General features: G+C 41.7%; 1 protein-coding gene across 2 annotated transcripts; it reads right to left on the bottom strand.

The window, feature by feature from the left end:
• Positions 1-2377: 2377 nt before the first annotated feature.
• si:dkey-202l22.3 (7 transmembrane receptor domain-containing protein) lies at positions 2378-8649 on the bottom strand. 2 transcript variants are annotated; one of them, XM_034287445.1, is made up of 4 exons: positions 8583-8649; positions 6501-6661; positions 3419-4263; positions 2378-3169 (listed from the first exon to the last, which is right to left on the bottom strand). In XM_034287445.1, the coding sequence occupies exons 3-4, from the start codon at positions 4244-4246 to the stop codon at positions 2831-2833; spliced, it is 1167 nt and encodes a 388-aa protein (XP_034143336.1). In that variant the 5' UTR covers positions 4247-4263; positions 6501-6661; positions 8583-8649; the 3' UTR covers positions 2378-2830. The 2 variants fall into 2 exon arrangements, with proteins under 2 accessions (XP_034143336.1, XP_010871288.3); XM_010872986.3 differs by lacking the exon at positions 8583-8649 and having other exon boundaries at positions 6501-6811.
• Between the last annotated feature and the right edge of the window lie 6941 nt (positions 8650-15590).

Below are 15590 nucleotides of genomic sequence, written 5' to 3'. Positions count from 1 at the left end.
GCAATATGAAACACATTTACTCAGAGATATTAAATTTTCTCAATTTCGATTGGATGTAGATCCAACCATCTTTCACAATCAATTCCAATTAAATTATTAGTTTCATGGGGATATGGATTTAGATGTTCTTGTTCTTTGTATGCTTTTTGTAAAAAAAATCATAAATTACAGGTCATTAAAACCGTATTTTTTTCAAGAATTGTTGATTTTTTTGTGATTTTGTGTTATCGAGACACACAGGAATCAGTTGGTAGGAACGTTGTTCAACACATCCGTTTTTTTAAAGAGAAATTCACTTTGAAAACAACTGACCTTTTTAACAGAACATAACATCAACTAACAGACACCAAGAGAGAATGCCTATGGGCATGAATCCATTTGATTAGGCTCAAAGCCAATGTCTCTGAGTTCAGCAAGTGGCACAATGATGGCTGAAAAAAAATGTCCCTTGTCTTCTTGTGCTGCTCAGAAGCTGATAAGGAACTAATCCAATTGTGGTTGGCCCATTTGGTATTTAGCAAGTGATTTCGAAATTCAAAGAGAATGCCCTGAGCTGTTGATTAGTGTTTTTTTACAGAATTTACTACACTTTCTCTATTTAATAAATCACTAACAGGAGCATAATGAAATCAACACTGGTCTTACCAGATGCAGATAGGTTTGAAAACAGCCAAGTATTGCACACTTTTAATTCCTGATGCAAATGTTAAAGGAATAACAAGGAATTATTCCCAGAAAAATATTTAATACCAAACATATTTTCAGGTCATCCTAGAGTGAAAACACCTAACAATTGAGTTCCAAGGTGCTCTTCAAGACTGATCCAACACACCTTATCATTACTGGTCTGGAGAAGCACTTCTTGCAGCCAAGACTGAAAGACACTGTATATAGGGTAGGGAGGCCTAGAGGTCAAAAGAAAAAGATGACATCTAAATAAAAGTGACAAGAAAATTCAGAGAGAGAACAGATACAGGGGATATAAACAGTTTACACACCCCTGTTAAAATGCCAGGTTTTTGTGATGTAAAAGAATGAGACAAAGAAACAAAAATTCTGAACCTTTTCCACTTTTAATGTGACCTATAATGTGAAAAATTCAATTGAAAAAGAAACTGAAATCTTCGAGGGGGAAAACTGAAAAATTTAAACCTTACAATAACCTGGTTGCATAAGTGTGCACACCCTCTTATAATTGGGGATGTGGCTGTGTTCAGAATTAACCAATCACATTCAAACTCATGTTAAATAGAAGTCATTACACATGATTCTGATTAATCACAAATAAAGTTCAGCTGTTGTATTAGGATTTTCCTGACATTTTCTTAGTTGCATCTCAGAGAAAAAGCCATGGTCTGCAGAGAGCTTCCAAAGCATCAGAGGGATCTCATTGTTGAAAGATATCAGTCAGGAGAAGGGTACAAAATAATTTCCAAAGCATTTGATATACCATGGAACACAGTGAAGACAGTCATTATCAAGTGGAGAAAATATGGCAAAACAAACATTACCAAGAACTGGACGTCCCTCCAAAATTGATGAAAAGACGAGAAGAAAACTGGTCAGGGAGGCCTCCAAGAGGCCTACAGCAACATTAAAGGAACTGCAGGAATTTCTGGCAAGTACTGGCTGCGTGCTACGCATTCCAAAAGGTATGTTTGGCGCAAAAACAGCACTGCACATCAACCCCCAAAGAACACCATACCCACAGTGAAGCATGGTGGTGGCAGCATCATGCTTTGGGGCTTTTTTTCTTCAGCTGGAACCGGGGCATTAGTCAGGGTGGAGGGAATTATGAACAGTTCCAAATACCAGGCAATTTTGGCACAAAACCTTCAGGCGTCCATTAGAAAGCTGAAGATGAAGAGGAAGTTTACCTTTTAGCACGGCAATGACCCAAAGCACACATCCAAATCCACAAAAGCATGGCTTCACCAGAAGAAGATTAACGTTTTGGAATGGCCCAGCCAGAGCCCAGACCTGAATCCAATTGAACATCTGTGGGTTGATCTGAAGAGGGCTGTACACAGGAGATGGCCTCACAATCTGACAGATTTGGAGCGCTTTTGCAGTATTGCGCTTTTAAAAATATTGCCACATCAAGATGTGCCATGCTAATAGAATCCTACCCAAAATGACTGAGTGCTGTAATAAAATCAAAGGTGCTTCAACAAAGTATTAGTTTAAGGGTGTGCACACTTATGCAACCAGTTTATTGAGAGTTTTTTATTTTTCCCCCTCAAAGATTTCAGTTTGTTTTTCAATTGAATTGTTCATGTTATAGGTCCCATTAAAGGTGGAAAATGTTCTGACCTGATTTATCTTTGTCTCTTTCTTTTACATCATAAAAACCAGGCATTTTAACAAGGGTGTGTTGACTTTTCATATCCACTGTAGTTATAAGGGAGAAAAAAAGAGCGAGCCTCTACCAATTTCTCTAGGGTAATCCATTCAGAGACCGAGGACTTCAGATCAGGATGTTCTCCTCAGCATATCGGTGGGACTGTAACCATCTCACTACAGACAGTAGTGACAGTTTGCCAGCTGAGGGACCTGGCCATTGGGAGAAAGAATGCAGTAGTGACAACCAAGGCAGACTAAATGAATGATCCAGAGGGCGAACTGTCGTCAGATCCCATCAGTGGTCCTGTCACGCTGGAGGGAGTCTTAGCTCCATCTCACCCACCCCCCACTTCCTGGTGCTATAGAGTGGCAGGCTGTCAATAAACCTGCTGTGACTGAGCAGATGAAACATTGCTAATGGCCACCGCTGTGGTAAATAACCTTTGACCCCTCCGAAAGAACCGTGCTGTTTTTTCCCCCGACGTCCTCAGAGGGTGCTGTAATTGTTGGGTTCCGCCTCGAGAGCTGCGCCCCCTGGGGTCTCCTTGTTGGGAGGGGGTCCCTCAGAGAGAAGGCTGAGGCAGGTGGCGGGGTTTCTGGAGGTACGGTGGGAGAGGAGGTGGCCCTCTGTCAGCTCCTGCTGGTGGCAAGGACACAGGTAGCCCTTGAGGCGCAGCCGCACCTTACTGTGCAGGGAGGCATAGATGAAGGGGTTGTAGCAGGCAGAGCTCATGGCCACTAGGTGGCAGCACACCTGCATCACGTTGACATAGCGCTTTCCCACGATGCGGTAGTCTTGATCCAGGTCCAGGAGGAGGTTCAGCACCTGTGGGGAGACACGCGCCGTCGGGAGGCGCAGTCGTTAGGAAATAGTTTTTTTTTGTAACCGACCCAAAAAAGTTTCCCTGTCACACGTTCTCTGGTAAATGTGCTGACTGAAATAAGGTTGAAGAAAATATCAGGAAAGTAGATGAGTTGATAATCAAGAAATTGCAGTGGGCTATTATTGTGAATACCCCGTGTGGGTGTGTGTGTTTTTGTGTATGTGTGTGTGTGCACGTGTGTGTGTTCTCACCTGCAGGGGCAGCCAGCAGAGGGCGAAGGCAAGCACTGAGGCCACGAGCAAAGAGAAGGTTTTCTTCCTCCTCTGGCTCCAGCGCTGCTGGCAGTGTGAGGGCTCCCCGGGGAGCGAGTGGCGTCTCAAGTGCACGGTGATAGCACAGTAGGACACGCTGACTGACAGCAGGGGGATCATGTAGGAGGCCACGAGCACACAGCAGGAGTAGAGCACCCTGAGCTGGCCGGAGCTGGGCCAGAACTCCTCACACACCACCAGCTCCACGCCGCGGGACCTCAGGTCCAGGTAGCGCGTGTGGAGGGACGGAGGGGCTGCGAGGCCCAGGGACAGAACCCACACGCACACGGCAACCGCCCCGCAGCCCCGCACGGAGATCCTCTTCCGCACTGGGTGGGCCACCACCACGTAGCGGTCCACGGCGATGGCCGTGAGGGACAGCACAGAGGCGAACACTGTGGCCGCCTGTAGCAAGGGCACCAGGTGGCAGAGAGGGCGCCCGAAGGCCCAGCCGTGGCTGTCGAAGGCGTACGAGGCGGTCAGTGGGACGCAGGTCAGACACATCAGCAGGTCGCCGAACGCCAGGTTGCCGATGAAGAAATTTGTGGCGTTATGGAGCTTCTTGTCAGTCAGAATGCAGGCCAGAAGGATGGAGTTGCCGATGCTGGCCACAGCCACCAGGAGGCAGTAGAGGGGCAGGAAAAGAGGCTTGAAACGCAGTAGCAGCTGCATGCCTGAGAACATTTCTAGTGGGTTGTTACTGTCGTTCAAGGAGAGATCTCCAGTAACGTTGGCTCCCTTCAGGACATCCTCCAGGAATGGATCCATCTCAGCACACCACTGCCCTATAGACAGGAGGATGCATAAGCATTAATATTTCCCTGAAGAAAAGGTTTTGAATCAAGAATGAAAAGCCATTTATCTGTGTCCCCATCGGTCAACATCTCCAGGCCTCTGTATCATTTTCTAGTTCATTAGTGTCCTTTTGGGTTGCTGCAGTTCTCTGTTGAGGCACTTAAACTTGGCCCACTCAAAGGGTTTTACAAAACCTGGTCGTCAAAGAATGGAATACCATACATTACTTCAGTTGGTGATTGACACATAAATATAGCACAATTCATGTTTCTTGAGCCCTTGAAAAGTATGAATATATAAATAATCAGTTGGAATTTCAAAAGTTATAGGTTGTGTGCACGATAAAATGACTGATCAGTCAACATAAGGTATACACATGTATGAAATATTTTTTTTATTAGGTTGGTACATTTTATTGAATTGTGGTCAACAAATCAATTGGTTAAACCACATCTACTCCATTATGTCAAGTAATGTATGTAATGTTGAATTTAGGAAAAAATGCTATGCAAACTGACGTTCTAAAAGGCTGTTGTTTTTATGACTCACTTCTAATTTCTCGACCAGCTGGTAAAGTTTTTATTTGAGTAAAAGTGATCTCAACATGTTTTCAAGAAGTTCACCAGACAACCATAGCACCACATCACTCAGATTTCAACAACAATCTGTTATTAACCGTGACCTGTATGAGCTGCTGTAGATGCTAACTGCTCTGTAGATCCTAAACAGAGTTAATTAAAGCAACAAAGTCAAAAGGTCAATGTGTGCATTTGTGTCTTCCTGTCCAGTGTCTTAAAATATCGTGACCACCCACTTCACCCAAATAAAGCCACACCCATAGCTCGCATCCTCGGATACGCTTCCCAGGTAACGCTGTTGCCAAGCACTTGATGAAGCCCTTACAGCCACTTATTTCTGGGCCCTGATGAGAGAAGAGAATCCTCTAAATGCAAAACAGAGGCCATCTGCACCCCACCCAAAGACCACCCATTTAATATCCGCTTGGTGGGATTCATTAAATGGCTTTTAGGGAGAATGCAGCTTGTCAATAACAATTCCATTGAATAAATATCATATGAATCATTTGATTCAATGTCTGCTATTTGAAGAATTTGATGTGATTTGATTGCCCACATGCATTAGGCAAGAAATGAAGAGATAGGAAGACAGAGACAGAAAAGTGAGCAGAACAGAGAGGGGAAAATACAATACAAAAATCTGTCCCTGTAGAAAATCAACAGGTGATGAGGAAGGAGGCAGGGAATCTGTAGCCAGAGCAATGCTCTGAGACATGACATGCGACACAATGCAACGAATCTGTAAATGACACCCAACCGTCATTTCTGCAATTCAGTCCCATGGGTGCAGAGATATCCATGAGCTGTCGAGTCCACTTCCACGGGCCAACCAAATCAGATTTTTAACCTCAAATCTGTCTTTTGACCAATTAGATCAGATGAATGCCAACAGCGTGGCTAAAGCTCTTTTTGGGCTGCGCGAATAAACATAGCCTCTGTGATATGCTGCAGAAGCTGAGAGCGTGTGAGACAATATGTGTTTACACTAATCTCACCAAAAAGCTCAGGATGATATCTCAATTAGTGAAACAGCATTAGAATTTAGGGTGCCTGGGTGAGTGTAGCCCTGCAAGTGGTATTTCAGTATAGTACTGGATGCTATTTCAACTGTGAAATTGTGAAATAACTGCTTTATTTTCTTCAAAGTGAGTGAATGAGATACCAGTCAAATTGCTCCTGAAACACATTTAATCGTTTGACCTGCTGCTGTTAGGTTCCAAAGTCATTACAGAACACTCTGATGTACTACATTTGGGTGACAGACAACAAATGATGCACAAGGAAAATACATACTGCAAAAAATATAAAAACAAAATCCTACACTTGTTTTAGCAATTTAGCAATGTACAAATGTTTAGCAATTTTAATCTGTTCCTGAGAATAGTACATATTATTAACAACTGCAATAAATTATACTTTTTGAGCTATTTAGAACTGTTATACATTATATGTCAAACCCAATACCAGATCAAATCGAATCAGCCGAACAAATAAACATTCAAAATAAGAACTGTACATTTTCAAACATAATTGTTTTTTTGATTAAATGAAACGTTGTGCATGTTGTGTGTTTGTGTGTACAACTGTTGCGCATTGTGTGTGGTGTGTGTAGTTTGTGTGGTGTATAGGAATAAGAGAGAGCAACCTACTTGTTCTGTCTTGCTTCCCAGAAGGGTGATACGAGTCTCCTCTGGCTGTCACGTCTCTACACTTCTGTGACTGTCTCCCTCCTCTCCTCCTTCCTCTCCTCTCTCCTGCCCTCTCTCCCCGTGGCGCGAGCCTGCCCGTTTCTCCTTCTCCGGTAGACGGTCTGGGAATGAGGGCGAGCAGGCGGCCACAGACGGTCATGGAGTTAATGAATGAGAACAGTCCTTCACTCACGGCATTTAAAGGGAAATGATTGAAGATAGAGATTGTGTAGATGTCCCCACAGTCTCTCCCCTCTCTCTATCTGCCGCCCTCCCTCCCTCCCTCCTTATCCCTCACCCTCCTTCTCTTGCCTCTTCCTTCTCACCCTCCCTCTCTCTCACACCCCTTCAGGGATGTTAATAACGTAAAAACGTTGCATCTATGTATACATGCTCTCCCCCCTAAAACATGTCTCAAACCTACAATGTAACATTTCCCATATCCGGTCAGACATGTCACATCGGCATCTCTGCAGGCTATCCCCTGCCTTTTACCTTCTAGTCAGCTTACTGCAAGCTATGGCATTGTGGGTTTCATTTGTGGACTCAATATCTCCATGTTCAATCCTAGTTCTGTGCGCTGTTTCATTCTTTCCTAAAATCAAATTATCCACACTGAATGAATGTCTAAACTTTAAAGGAAAGGTTCACTATTTTTGAACCTGGGGCCTTTTTTCAGATTATCTAACATAATCCTGGACTCTAGACATGTTTTTTTGTTCTTTTTTTTAAAGGAAACCTGTCTCCAGGCTACAATGGAAGTGAACAGGGCAACCAATATAGCTTTCGGAAATATATGATATATTCGGTTTTCCAAAACAGGAAGGCCAGGGTATATTGATATTGGTCTCTGCATGTTCTCTACGAAAACAATTTGTGCCAAAAAGTAAATTGACCTGTCTATCACTATGTTGTGTTGAATGAGTTTTATTTTATTTGAATTATTTTACATTAAAATGCATTATATCCTCTGAACTGCAATGATTGAAGTTACTTGAACAATAATGTTTGTTGTAGTGACATTACAGAACATAATGCGTCCCTTTTACTCAAATACTACAACTGTTTTGTAAGTGTAAGTAAAGCAGTACACTGTTATTATTATTGTACTCTGTTCATTAATCACATAATACAGAACCCTTATTGGCTCGACAGTGCCACTTTTACAACCAGTGGACAGAAATCCTGGAATGCATATTTAAGTAAAGAGGTACAGTATGTTAATTTGTTTGATGTAAGAGCTGTTCAAAAGTAAATTAGGTCATGATCTTCTAAAGTAATCTCATCCAAAGGTTTTTTCAGAAATAGATTCACAAGTCTAGATTCTATAGAGATTGTAAATGTGATGCATGTGGAGTCATATTGTATTAAACTTGTGCCTTACCATACTCCCACACAAGATCATGTCTAGAGTGGCGATGGATAGATTGATGTGCCTAGTGTATATTGATTTATTCATGTGTTGTAAAAGACAGAGACCTCATGAATGCATTTTCAGAAATGTATGAAATTAAACATTTAAAAGAAAGGCAAGCAGCAATAAATACAAATTTACAATAGTTATTCCTAATTAATGAACAAAGCGGATTGATTGCTATCTTTAAGCTTTCACAGGATTACCAGAGGACATCGCTTAAACTATTCTCAGTACCGTCTCCGTTACGTCAGGTACCTGTGCTTCTATTTTATTCATTTGTTTGCCCCTTGACTAACCTCCGAATACTTGAAGGCAATTCAGATTGCTGATTGAGGACCCTTTTAGTGTAGATCTTTTGTGTTTCGCTCATCATGTATTGATTGTGTATAGTGATGCACAAGTGTATATTGATGTGTATTGATGTGCTTACGTTTGTAATTACAGGGCTCATTGTTATTAAAAGATGGTCTCACCCGTAACTCCATGTCAAAATAAAGGTTTAATTGTAGTGGCTGTCGCCCCCAACCTGACTTCAGCAGATTATGTCCTGTGTAGGTCTATTGTCTGATTGGAAGATCAACAACACATATTCTATGTCAGAGGTTATAAAAATATCAAATTCTCACTTGCTTTCAATTTTGTTCCAGCCCAGGCTCACTGCTACGCTCTCACTCTTTCTCTCTCTCTCTGTCACTTTCCCTGTAATTGAAAGGGTTTTATTTTCATAGGAAAACATTTTTACACTGCCAAAACAAGCAGAAACAAAGAAAGATAATTAACAAAGTCTAAACCAAAGTAAAAATAATTAAGTTACACACAGAAATTAGACACAAAGTTTTTTATATTATTAGCTACTGTCCAAACAGTATTGTAACAATAATGGTTGTAGTAAATAGTTACAGGTATATACAGATGATAAATAAAATAACTGAATATTGATTTCTATATACATAACATTATGACCACCTGCCTAATATTGTGTGGGTAACACTTTTGCCGGGAAAACAGCCGAGGCATGGACTCCACTGGACCTCTGAATGTGTCCTGTAATATCTGGCACCAAGATGATAGCAGTAGATCCTTTAAGTCCTGTAAGTTGCGAGGTTGGGCCTCCATGGATCGGACTTATTTGTCCAGCACATCCCACTGATGCTCAATTGGATTGAGATCTGGGGAACTTGGAGGCCAAGTCAACCCCTTGAACTCGTTGTTGTGTTCCTCAAACCATTCCTGAACCATTATTGATTTGTGGCAGGACACATTATCCTGCTGAAAGAGGCCGATGCCATCAGGGAATACTGTTGCCATGAATGGTGCATATGGTCTGCAACAATGAATACGTAAGTAGTACGTAACATCCACATGAATGGCAGGACCCAAGGTTTCCCAGCAGAACATTGCCCAAAGCATCACACTGCCTCCGCCGGCTTGCCTCTTTCCCATATTGCATCTTGGTGCCATGTGGTCTGGACTGGTCTGCGGCTACGCAGCCCCATACGCAACAAACTGCGATGCACTGTGACAACGTTCTATCAGTACCACCATTAACTTTTTCAGCAGTTTGAGCTACAGTAGCTCGTCTGTCGGATCAAACTATGTTCTGGTTTTCGCCAAGGTGTGGGTATTTCCCAGTTATAACTCACAAACCCTCTTTAAAAAAATCGCATCTAACTAATGCTGATCTTCTGTCAGTCTGTGCTTTCTCCGCTCAGAAGGGGTCAGAGTTCAGATCTTTTTATGGCGGGGATTCAAGATTTGCATTCCTTCTCAGGAATGAATCCTGAATCAACCCACTTTTTTTCCCCCTAACATATACTATCAAAAATACTTATTAAACCCAGAACCAACACCTCAAAGAATTAATGTATTTTTTACGCCACCTTGGAGCAAACCAGTACCAAACACACTCTCACCAACGATCGCGTACCCCTTTCTCTCAGTGCAAGGGACCTGGACGGGGAACTGATATCGTCTCAAGGTCCAATTTTTTATTTATTTATGGAGTACGCGGAATCTCACTGACTACTAACTCTAGTAAAAACAGGGCTGCGGCTCAGAGACAGAGTAACTTATGATCAAGCATTTGACAATCACACACCCACACAGAGACCAAGATGGAGACAGAGCTTTTACAAGTTCCTACCTTTATTTAGTCAATCACTAGTACAGACAGCGCCGGGTTCCTGGAGGGTCCAATAGCCAAGAGTCCAATAGCCTCGAGTCTTCGCTCCAACAGCAAAAAAGCCCCATTATCGGACCCTTTTATAATGTTTTTTATTCATGAGGTTCATGAGGGAGGTACACATTTTACGTAACTGTACAATGATTGGTTTACCATAATATCATATTTAAGTCCCCTCCATTACCCCTCCCATAGTCCTCTTTTGGGGTCTATGTAGGCCCTCCCCATTTCTTCACAGAGCTGTTGAAAGTTTTCTGTTTTACTGGGGTCTTTGTTGGGTTCATAGACAAACACCAAGGGGGAGGTGGGTAGTTGTACGTCATCCGTCTCAGGTCCTGGTGTACAATGATGATCCGTCCTCGGCTGCTGCTCCCGAAACCCTCGGCTCACCTCCTGTACTCTGCCCTTTTTCTCAACAAAGGAGATCTTCAGTGTCATTCAATTCACCTGTCAGTGTTCATAATGTTAGGGCTGATACAGTAGGTGTGTGTTTACAATGCTGTTTGTGCTTCAGTGGTTCCTCTACTTTCATTGAAAAAGGTCACATATCTCCAGCTGTGATTGTATTCTGCCCAACAAATTAGGATATTTTTTTTGGGGGGGTGGGGGTTGGGGGGTCCTTTTCATCTTTGGGAAGTTATGTGTATATTGGGGGTCAAATGTCCTCAATGACACATACTGTATTATGGACATTGCAGTCTTCATTGTGAAGTGCCTAATATTTCTTTGTGATATTTACACATTCTATTTGAAGTTAACATTTATTTTGAGTAACACCTACCTTGTGGAGTGCTCCTATGGATACATATTTGGGGTGGTGCATGTCTGCCAAAAACACAGGTCACTAGTTAGAAGCGTAGACTATTTCACCACATAACCCAGAATTTTTTTTACCAGTCCCAGGAACATTTCAACCTTACCAGCTGCATGGACATGGAGGTCCACTCCAGATAGCCAATAACATGTCTGTTTTCTTGATTACCCCCAAAGAAGAAAGCAGTCACACTACCATATATATTATTCAGGAAATAATGGCTATTTATGGAGTATACAGTATATAATGCATTTAATAGTCCAAAAATGAATGCAAAACATGCTTCTTGACCCTTGAGTTTGATTTGGATTGGTTTGACATTTATTAGAAAATGTAAATGTTATTAAGAAAGAAAAATTTGCCCTTTATGGTTTAAACGGTCAGCGTATCGGTGCAGACACACCTACAGTACTGCTCCATAAAACACACTTTTGCACTTGACATTTCTGTTTAAATAAGTTTGCCATCTCTGAGTGCAGCTCAGTCCTTGACGCCTGTCAACAGCATGATTACGTCATGATCATCCAGAAAGGAAATGAACACAGACAATTTATAATTGGATAAACACATAGCTATCTTTTTGATGAAGTTAGCAAACAAAACATACCCACACAGGTCGTTGCTCTCCTTATATTTTAGTAAAATATTTAATGGATTCATGGATTAGCTAATCATACAATATCTAATACAGGAATGAAAATTCCCAAATTCATGTTTGACTAATTCAAGGCTTGTCATCCCACAGCACAAATTTCTCAAAGGACGAGTTGGACGAGTTGTAACACTCTTGCTAAGGTTTTGTGTATGTTTTTGCTTTATCTGGATGTTTCCAGACAAAAACTTTGTTGAAATTTGTTGAAAACCTTACTACAGTTATTGTTGATTGCTTGAGCACCTTTGCCCAATGCATATTTCATGTTTTCAAAATAGCTAACATGCTGCTCCAAAAGAAACATCACAATTGGCAAGAATGACACATTTCATATGCAAATCATTAAATACAGGACACACAATCAAGTATTTGCATCAAAGGATAACATTTGTCAACATATGAAGTTATTCTAATCAATCATTACACTACTTATATCAACTAACTACAACTTGTAAATACCCTAGTATGGTATATCTGGTCTCTGTAATAACAGTTTGTACCGTAAAAGGAATGTAAACATATTACATTTTGTCCTCTATAAATGCAGTATACAGAGAATAAAATACATCAAGCCAACAGATCACTGCAAAAACAAAGACATTTCTAAAATGTATTTTACACCTATATTGTACTCTATAAACTGTGATAAAGCGTCTTATCTATTGTCATTCTTAAATGTTCTTACTGTTGATGCCACCATAGATCTGCTGAAATTGGGTTTGACTCGCTGCCCAGCCTCACTCATGGAAAGGCCATGTGGCACAAATTTCCTCTAAAATTGTGGTTCTGTGTATTCCACTCACCTAATCAACCCCGTTTGCCCTTGTTTGGTCCATTCTCGCCAATAGCAATTCATAGGTGACCTCTTATATGCATGAATAAGAATTGATTGCTGATTAAACAATTGTGCAAAAACTTTTTGTATACGTGGACAATAGTTTCACATTCAAGGGAGTACTTTGTATCTGCCAAATGTTTAATTTTCTATGACATGATTTCCTCTACTTAGTTTTATGTTATTGCCGCACCGCGTAAGCGGGGCCAGCCAAGAAGAGCGAATGTCTCTTACTGAGTGAGTGGTTGAGTGAGTGCCTGACTGACTGACTGAGTGACTACCCATTGTTAAATAGCGTAGTGGTTAGAGACATGGACTGCCATGTCGGTGACTATTGTTTGATCCATGCCAGGGAAAAAAACTAATTAGGCATTAGGATTTGTTCAGGATAGACTAAAATGTTGCTGGCTACAAGCTTCAGGAACTATATTGTAGTTAGCCTACTGTAAAACTGTTTATGGTTATAATGCAATGCAACAAACATACTCCTCTCAATTTCGATTTAAACAGCATAGTTCACATAGCGTAGTGGAACCACCCATGGATTGATTGGAGACATTGTTTTAATTACTGTATAGCTATTAGCTAGCCATCTACAGTAATCTCTAATTTAATGTGTTGAAGGTACTGTAGCGTAACAACGCTGTTGTTGTTTTGGATGTTAGCTAATGTAGGGAACTAGTTTCAAGAATCGTGGACTTTCAACTCATTGGTTTAACAAGTAAACAGACACCACAACTCTACACACGTATCATGTGCAACAACACCCACTGTTTGGAAAGCGTAGTGGTTAAAGACACAGGGGGTATTTCAGAAAGTGGGTTCAGTGAACACCTAGAGTAGATGGAAATTCTTGAGTTTACGGTTTCAAAATGGCAGTTCCACGTTTCTCTGAGTCAGTTACTACGGCAAAATACTCAGGTTTTATCATTTTCTTTACAAAATAACTGGAGAAAGCGTAATGATGATCCATATTCCTATATGTTGAAAAGAGGTTACTGTCACTTTCTGCCACCAGTTCGGCTCCGCCCACAAAATACATCATCGCTGGTTACTTAAACAAAAAGTGTCTATTGATAGAATCTCTGACAGTCACACGACCAGTTCCTAGTAGGAGGTGTGGACATCTTGAGTTGGGCCTATCAGTAACGGCCACCACATCTTATCTATTGTCCGTCGTTCAGCGTTATCAGCACTTCTGTTAAGATTCTAATGCCCATAATCTCTCAAGCCTAGGTGCGGAACTGACTCAGAGGGGGGGGGGGGCCCACCCACCACCCCTCAGGCCTACTGTAGGGTCCGTGACCTCCAGATTGCCCGCAGCAGAGATATAACACTTTTTAATATTTAAAACGGGTTGCCAGTGTAACCGAGTTAAATGGATAGCAGCACCTATCAAGCATTTATCCCCGGAAGTACATAAAGCACTTGTTAAGCACACAAATAGGCTAGGCCTAGATTCATAGATAAACTAGACACAGCTGTCTACCACTACAAAACAGGCACAGCGTAAACAACAGTTTAAGCACCATACAAAACACAGGCACCGCGGTATGCCCTGTGTGCTGATAGGTGGTGACCAAGAGGGCCTGTAATGACATCGACTTATTTACTCTTAATTAACAACTATTTAATTGTTAGGCAAGCCTGGTTCAGCCGGCCTGCAATGAAAAGCGCTGAACATCGCCCTCCCGAGATTCGAACACAAGTTGTCCACGAGAAAGGCTGTGTCTTTAACCACTACACCACCAGGGTACATAATTGGGGGGTGTCAGTATTGACATTGTATCATTTTGTCACGCATTACGTCAAGTTTGAATATTTCGTTAGACACCATTAACCATTGTGTTAAAATGAGTATTCTTTTCTTATTAAGCGTTCCTCCACCACAAATAGCATCTATGAACTTTATGGTTTTGCCGCTGGCTTATTAGCCATTCGTGAATGACGTTGATACAATAACTACTGTATCAATGTAGGTGACAATAACAGGCTTTTTCATGAAAATGGTAGTTCCATGGTCCGTGTCTCTAACCACTACACTATTTAACAAGGGGAAGCCAGCCAGAAACATTCGATCTTCTAGGGTCGGCTCCGCTTACAAGGTCCGGCAAAAACTAAAAATATTTCACTCAGTTTGGCGATTTAGCTATGTTCAAATCTAATGTTATCCATTTATGAATTCCATGCACACAACCAAGTAAAATCCCCAAAAGGTGATGAACGAACTACAACTCAACATCCTGTTTTAAAATGCCATCTTCCTCCGCCTCATGTTGGCTAACCTGCCAACCACTTTGTCTTTGTCAATGGTATCTCCAGCTGTGATTGCAAAGCAAAGGGAGGTTGGATAGTTAGGCCCAGAGGCGGGATCCAGTGCAAACTGCCCCCACCCAACCCTACGCCGCTCAAGTCTTAACTATGTGATTCCCCCTCAAAAAGATAGAGGCTGATAATATTGATATTTAACAGCCTACTCCCCCCCAAAAAGTTGAATGTACCATGATGAACAGACAGACACTTGTTATTAGGCTACAACAATACCTAACTGCAGTTATCACCCGCTGGCTCCACATAAAAACAGTACAAACGCTACTTTTTCTATACAACCTTAGCTGGAAACATCCGCATCTGGCAACAATGGCCCCTGTGATTGGCTGCCATGGCTGTCATCGCAAACATTTAAGCTCCACCTCTGGTTAGGCCTCATCCATACATGCATATAAAGAGCTCTTGATGAGTTTCTTTCGGCAAGGGTTGCCCTATTCGCAATTTTCACACGATTTGGGCTACGTTTCAAACAATGTCGCGGCTGAAAAAGAATTGGTCGCGGGTGGCATTTTTTTGGGCTAGGCTACTCCTGAACTCCATTCTGCGGCCGCCCCATTTCTGTCTTTATATGCTATATTGTGTGTTTCTTTGCTGTTATTACAACCAGTCATCAGCTTCGTTAGGATCCGCGGCTTTACATGCGTATATACCACATCTTAAGTTCCGGGGGAGGGGGGTGTTGGCACTGGTGATGCTGATGGGGATCGTTGTGTATTCTATATTGAATTAAGTAAAACAAAATGAAGTAGTAAGTGGAACCCATAATACAATTACAATTTCTTTGTTCCTTACGTTTCAGGGCACTTGACTTTTCTGTCCA

Source organism: Esox lucius, chromosome 1 (genome assembly GCF_011004845.1).
Source record: "Esox lucius isolate fEsoLuc1 chromosome 1, fEsoLuc1.pri, whole genome shotgun sequence".
Classification (NCBI taxonomy): Eukaryota; Metazoa; Chordata; class Actinopteri; order Esociformes; family Esocidae; genus Esox; species Esox lucius.
Note: the sequence above shows the minus strand (reverse complement) of the source record. Positions and strands in the feature narration are given on the sequence as shown.

Bases quoted from the DNA above. Each gene is read 5' to 3' on its own strand.
- si:dkey-202l22.3 (XM_010872986.3), bottom strand. From the start codon at position 6,699: ATGACCGTCTGTGGCCGCCTGCTCGCCCTCATTCCCAGACCGTCTACC. The intron at 4,264-6,500 runs GTAGGTTGCTCT...TCCTGTCTATAG, and splicing joins TGGGAAGCAAGACAGAACAA to GGCAGTGGTGTGCTGAGATG. The intron at 3,170-3,418 runs GTGAGAACACAC...GTCTCCCCACAG, and splicing joins TCTGCTGGCTGCCCCTGCAG to GTGCTGAACCTCCTCCTGGA.